The sequence below is a fragment of the Helianthus annuus genome, chromosome 8 (assembly GCF_002127325.2).
Source record: "Helianthus annuus cultivar XRQ/B chromosome 8, HanXRQr2.0-SUNRISE, whole genome shotgun sequence".
In the NCBI taxonomy this organism is placed as follows: domain Eukaryota; kingdom Viridiplantae; phylum Streptophyta; class Magnoliopsida; order Asterales; family Asteraceae; genus Helianthus; species Helianthus annuus.
In genome coordinates this window covers 82,993,830-83,001,069 of record NC_035440.2, presented here as the reverse complement: position 1 = coordinate 83,001,069, position 7,240 = coordinate 82,993,830, and the positions used below count along the sequence as shown (strand labels likewise).

Sequence of the window (7,240 nt, the reverse complement as noted above, 5' to 3'; positions counted from 1 at the left end):
AGCTAAAGGAGTGGCAGGAATGTAGCGAGACCATTAATAAGGTAACCCTCGACAATTCCAAGGATAGGTGGGTCTGGATCGATGATAGCAAAGATGGTTTTTCGATGAAGGCTGTAAAAAAAGCGTTGATCGCCGAAAGGAGAAATAGTCAGCTTCTTAATTTCGATCGGTGTAAATGGGTGCCTATTAAATGCAACATTGTGGCTTTGAGGAGTGGCGGAGCTTGACCAAAAATTTAGAGGGGGCGTAAAGTGATGGGACCCAAATTTTTTTTTCCTATCGTTATGTTCCGGGTCGGGTCTGCTATCGATTCGGGTCAGGTCAAATAATAATAGTTCGAAATAAAACAAAAAATTCATTCATTCAAAGGATCCGTTCTAACATATAAAAACTTGCGATTAAGTTTATTGTGTGGTGGGTAATCTAGGGTTAAACAAATAAGAGTTAAAATATATTTACAAAACTTCCCATCACTTATATACAAAATGGTAATAAACTTTACTTTAATTTATATATTGTATAAATATTTAGGATATATAAAGTGGTAATAAACTTTACTTTAATTTATATATTGTATACATAATTAGGAAAAATAATTGGGGAGAGGCGATCCTATATAACTTTTAAAATTTCCGGACAAAAAATCGGAACCTATACACTTCTACCCGAAACATTGGGGTGGGCGGGTGCACCCCCGGGCACCAAGTAACCTCCGCCACTGGCTTTGAGAAGTAATTTGGATAGACTAGCTACGAGAGTGAACTTAAAAAGAAGGAATATGGACATTGAATCTGTTATGTGCCCTTTTTGTAACGAGTTTGAAGAAACGGTGGAGCATCTTTTTACGGTGTGTCCAGTGGCGATTCGGGTTTGGGCGGACATAAGCGTTTGGTGTAAAATCTCCCCGATTTATATTTTCGAATTCAAAGACATCCTGGATATGCACAATTATTCTCAAGTTGGAAAGAAGGCTAAGAAAATAATCCAAGGGTTGGTGATTATTTCGTGTTGGAGCATTTGGAAAGGAAGGAATGAGATGGTTTTCAATCAAATCAGTCATAGCCCGCAGGAGATTGTGAGGGAAATTAAGTCGAGAGGTTACTCTTGGTTTAAAAATAGAACGTCATGTAATTATATTAGTTGGGATGATTGGTGTAAATATCCTATTTATATATTGTAATTTTTTGCCCTTTGCCCGTTTGGGTCGGGGTGTGTGTGTTGTTTGGCCTTTTGCCCGTTTGGGTCGGAGGTTTGTTTTTTATGAAGTTCTTTTTTCAAAAAAAAAATCTAATATATATACATATATTTACACAAACCAATCACAAACTCAAACACACATCAATCACAAAAACACATACATTCTCTCCAATAATTTTTAATATCAAAAATGTCATCCCACTCTTCATCTGATTCGTCCAGCTCTTTATCTATATTTTCTTAATGACATTGTATTTTTTTAGATTAACCTACTTTAGATGTGTATTTTTAGATTAACCTACTTTAACTTTTTAAACATTGTATTTTTTATTTTTTTAAGTGAGATTGTATTTTTTTATTTAAATTATGAGTTTTATCATAAACTCAAACCCGTTGTATGAATCCAATTCTTTTATCAAACTGTCGTGTCACGTGTGAAAGGCAAACAAAAGCAGTCAAAAAGAAAATTTTGTATTATCTAAAAAAAAATACAGCCACGGTTGGTGAGGGGTCAATTAGCTGACCAAAACAATAAAAATTAGGCCTCTTAAGTTTGAATAATTTAGCCCAATTTATTTTATCTCCGGGCCCACAACAAAATGGTTAATTAATAAATAGAGTTAATTGCTCGGATGGTCCCTGTGGTTTCACATTTTTTCACGTTTAGTCCCCACATTTTGAAAATAGCATGTATGCTCCCTATGGTTTGTCATTTTGTTACTCGGATAGTCCCCCAACATTTACTCTGGGGACTATCCGAGTAACAAAATGACAAACCATAGGGAGCATACCTGCTATTTTCAAACTAACTGACATCTACTCAGGGACTATCCGAGTAACAAAATGACAAACCATAGGGAGCATACCTGCTATTTTCAAAAGGTGGGGACTAAACATGAAAAATGTTGAAACCACAGGGACCATCCGAGCAATTAACTCTAATAAATATATGCAATGAAGGCAAGTAGATGTCCCATTGTCCTGTCCCCATACACCAAACACTAAAACAAAAAAATCCTGTCAAAAAGGTGTTTTTTTTTTTTTGTGAATCATGTATACATATTCCAAATCATCCATCATAATGTGACATTGAGATGCGCGATTCACGGATACTGCCGGATAATATACTCATTAAAACATTATACCATACAATACATACACATCAGTCGAGTCAAACAGCGTATAATAAATACCGACTAAACCATTATTGATTATACCATACAATACATACACATCAATTGAGTCAAACGTGTAAAAAAGTTGTATGTATACCACTCAAAACTCGACCCGGACCAAGCCAGCTTGACCTGTATTGCGTGCACTTTTTACCCATCTATAACATTATGTGATAACCAATGGTCCCATTTTCTACCTTTTGTTAGTTAATCTCCTCATTACAGTATTGAACCAGTTTTTTTTTTCTTTTTTGAATAGCAAGTTTGAATCACTGATGGACTACTGGAGTACCATCGTGCCACCAGCGGAACCACCCGATCATATCCATCTCCAGTAGGCATAATGCCTATACACCAATTCAGGAGGAAACCCAATAAATATAGGAAAACCCCCTTGTGGAAATCGAACGACCTATTGGTCCCAAAGTCTTATCCCACCACCAAGATGCCAACTAGGCTATAAAGCCATCGAACCAGTTTTAGGCGGACAATCACAATGACAAAATAAACACCTATACATGATTTTGACGGTTTCACCTAAGGGGGAGAAATTGTAGATTATGCAGTTACATAACCGCCACATTTATAGCATTCGCAAAAAGATGAACAAGATTTCCCACTAGACCATAAGATAACTTCATAAATTTCTTCATAAAAAAAAAGAGTTTAAATCTGCCAAAATTCCTTACAAACCATAATGGACAATGAGGTCAAATACTCCACTGATCACAACACATATTCAAGAAACTAAGTTTTTTGGTTTACTTTTTGGCGTAACTAATAGCCATCGAGTTTTGAGGAGTGATCTTGAAGCCTTGCAGGGATTGCATTGCAGTTGAAGATTCATTTTCATCATCAAACTCAACAAATGCAATGCCCGGTTTTGCAGCGATCATTCTAACTTCTTTGAAACCCGGAAACTGTTTGAACAAAAGTTGCAGCATGTCCTCGGTTGTATCGTGTGGCAGATTTTGTATAAAGAGGATGTTGTTTGGTGGTGTTGCTTCTTGCGAGTTTCCGTTCCGGTATGAAGCCTACACATGTTTGTGAAATTCATCATATTATCAAATTTATAAAAATTTGGTATAACTGAAAAGAGTTGAACAAGTCATAATTTTAATTATTGGGCTTGTAAATGAACCGAACATCATGAAGTGTTCGTGAACTTGTTCGCCAGAAAGTTCGTTTATTTGATAAACGAACGAACATAAACACACGCTTTGTTCGATCATTTATGTTTGTGAATGTCCGTTTATGTTGGTACATTTGTGTTCATTTATGTTCGTTTATTTTCATTTTTTATGTTTGTTTGTTTATGTTTGTTCGTTTATGTTCATAAGTAGTTATATTTATACAAATATTAAACATAAAAGAAACTTTCTAACTACTTGTATAAATATAACTAATTGGTAGTTGGGTTTTCTATTAATAAAAATGTGTTTTCCAATGAAATTTATCGTAACTAATCACTAATTTATATAAAAAAATTACTTTACGTCCGTTTATGTTTAGTAAATTGTGTTCACTTATGCTTCTTCAGTTAATAATCATCTGTGTTGTTTATTGTTTGTTAAATTATGTTCATCTAAGCTTGTTTGTTTATGTTTGTTTAGGTTTTAAACGTACGAACATAAACAAAAAAATGTGTTCGGTTTTATGTTTGTGTTCGTGTTCAGTTAAAGTTAAATGAACGAACATGAACATGCCTCAGTTCGTGTTCGTTCGGTTCATTTACACGCCTATTAATTATTTCTCTCTTAACCATATTTAAAAAGTAAACTGTGGGTAAAAGAATTCAAAAACTTACAGCAGGGGCTCCATTGTTGTCAGTTCTTACACCATTAGTAGCTTGTGGACCATCTCTCTTCTTTTCAGCTGTATATTAAATAAAGGTTAAAACGGGGAAAATATATATACACACACGCACAAGCAGATGTATAAATTTATCTAAATAATCCTGACATTAATTTACACATAACATTTAATTTAAAACAATAGTCAAATCCCTATTTTGACTTACTTTTTTCCTCTTGCTTCCTTCGTTTTTCCTTTGGAACAAATGTATTATCTGCTTTTGCAATACAATCAGACTTGCCTTTAGCATATTGGATACGCTGCGTTGCAAAAAAAACGATGTTAAAATCTCCACATCAATTAGATAATTAAGTAATCCACATCAATTAGATAATTAAGTAAAGATGCTAAACAAGCCAAAGTTTTGCAGAAAAAAAAAATCAATAAATAATTAAAAATAAAAATCCCAAAGAAGAAACAGCCGAACATAAACAAAATCGACAAAATAAATTTCTGCATTGACAGAACTGGTGGCAACCTTGAAAACGATAACGATTCTGTATAAATTTTGGAGTAAAGTACATGGATGGTCCCTGTGGTTTACCAAAATTTTGGATTTGGTCCCTAGCTTTTCGTAAGTACACAGATGGTCCTTCTGGTTTACCAAAATTTTGGATTTAGTCCCTAACACAGATGGTCCTTGTGGTTTGGACTTTGTAACGCATTTAGTCCCCAACTAATTACAAAAGTACATAGATGGTCCCTGTGGTTTGCATTTTGTAACGCTTGGACATTCTAAAACCTTTAGATTTGTTGGTTGTGAACTGTGCAAACCACGGTAATTTTCAGAACATAAAAAAATTACCATGTGTAAGCATTTCTTGCATAAAATTAGAGAAGATGAGAGCAAGCTGTATAAGTTACAAATTAGGGTTTCAAAACTCACCATAGGTTTGTCATAGAACGGAAAATTTTGCATCTGACGAACAGCATTACTGGCAGCGGTAACTTCACTGAAAACAATCCATGCCTGCCCACGAAGCTTAGCGGTCTTCAAAGCAACAACATCCAAAATCCTCCCATACTGGGAGAACAAGGCATACAGAGAGCGTTTCAACTCTGATAACCAAAACAGCAAGTGAGTTACAACCACAAAATCACAGTTTTAACAGGTCAAACCGAACCCAAATACGAAATTTGATGAACCCAAGTCAAGCACATAAACACAAACATGAAACGAGTTTTCGCGGATTGACACGCACACAACCAGTTTAACCAGAAAATTTATTTATTTTACTTTTTGCATATTAGTACTATAAAGATAGAAATTTACAATGCAAAATACATATAAAAAATATGTTTAAACTAAAAAACTTGATGCTCATTTCTGTTTTATTGCTCAAGTTTTGGCATAAAACCCCTCAAAGCCTCAACTAGTTTAAGCTGATACACAAACATATTTTTGTGAGAACAAAATTACAAAAAGAAACAGCTAAATGGGAAAACCCACTAACCCACTAGGTCATAGTTGTTAATGACGAATAGCGTCAAATAGCTGCTAAGGTACATGTATGCTACATAGCGAATAGCAATAAATAGCGGCAGCTATTTTATAAATAGCGATACACTAGAAAAAGAATTTTTAAAATTTTATATGCATATTATATCAAAATACCCCGATATATATGTTATTTTACATGTATATTTAACAAAAACCTAAACTCTAGTTATTTTATACCTATATTTAATTACTATCTATATTAAGAAAAAATTAAGGTGTCGCTATTCTCGCTATCCGTCGCTATAGCGACTGCTATAATCGCGCTATTGACAACTATGCACTAGGTCCACCCAAATACGACCAAATGTGTTCACAAGTTCAATCCAAGCCCACGGACTTCATCTTAGGCTCATGTCTTGTCACATATTCACACCTCTAGCATATAGTCAGCTTTACCATACCAAACGATGAGGCATACTTCAAATCATGCATTGTATTACTACTACTATATTATTATTATCCCAACCAAAGATGTAATTTGCATAACCAGTAGTAGTATTCATGTGTATTATATACGGTATACCGTTCTTTTACGTGGCCAGGCCATTACGCATTACTAGTAAACTCCAGATACGTTTGTCACGTTTCATCGCCTAAGCCTAAAGGCCCTAAACCGTTAACAATAGTATGATAACCGCTTTAATTAAAAAATCTGATAGTATCCTAAACAACAATTTCTCATCTATTTATTCTCATTGGCTTATAAGACATATCAAATATTGTAGTTAATATGTACACTTAAACTCTTTGACAGTTTGACTGATAAAAGTCAACATAAAAGGTCCATTTGTGATAATATTATATATATCCTACATGTTTAACACCTTAAACCCTAGTTTCCACCTTCTGCAGTATAATTTGCAACCTATAGATACAATTTACCACACTTATCACCAATATCGAGCAGAAAAACCTAACATATAACAACACTACTGGAAGAACACACATCAATTTGTTCGAAATAAACGAATTTAAGTTCATACAAGCTTCGATTCTTCATAATACGAATTCACAACAGTAAAAGGAACAAAAACAGTGAATGGATACCTTCTTTCTTGACCTTTTCGTTGAGATTCTTGACGTAAATCGTCTGATTCGGTGGTATGTCGGTGGTCAGCATCGTCACTGATAAACAACTTCGAGATCCTGGTGCGTTTGTGTTTGTCTGCGAAGAGGGAAAAGTTACAAGCCCTAGATATTTTTACTCATGTTTTAGAATATACCCCTTTGGAATTTATAATCTCATATAGACCCACTCAACTTTTCGGTAATGGAATTTATGATCTCGGGATTAAAAGAAATTTGTTGTTGAAAAAAGAAAGATAAAAAACACACCACAATGGTATATTTTGAAATTGTGAAAAATTATGTGGTTGTAGAAATGAGGGTCAAGTTATTCTACAAAGGCTTCTAATTGTAAGAAGTGTAAGAACGATTTATAGAGTGACAAGTGTCCAATAACCTAAAACTAAACCCACTACATCACCACCAAAAACCTAAACACTCACCCCCA

At 34.4% G+C, this 7,240-nt stretch overlaps 1 protein-coding gene across 1 annotated transcript; it reads right to left on the bottom strand.

Annotated features, from left to right (window-relative positions):
- Nucleotides 1–2,992: 2,992 nt before the first annotated feature.
- Nucleotides 2,993–6,932, bottom strand: LOC110873206 (U2 small nuclear ribonucleoprotein B''). The gene is made up of 5 exons (XM_022122140.2): nucleotides 6,775–6,932; nucleotides 5,113–5,285; nucleotides 4,393–4,486; nucleotides 4,180–4,247; nucleotides 2,993–3,406 (listed from the first exon to the last, which is right to left on the bottom strand). The coding sequence occupies exons 1-5, from the start codon at nucleotides 6,845–6,847 to the stop codon at nucleotides 3,134–3,136; spliced, it is 681 nt and encodes a 226-aa protein (XP_021977832.1). The 5' UTR covers nucleotides 6,848–6,932; the 3' UTR covers nucleotides 2,993–3,133.
- Between the last annotated feature and the right edge of the window lie 308 nt (nucleotides 6,933–7,240).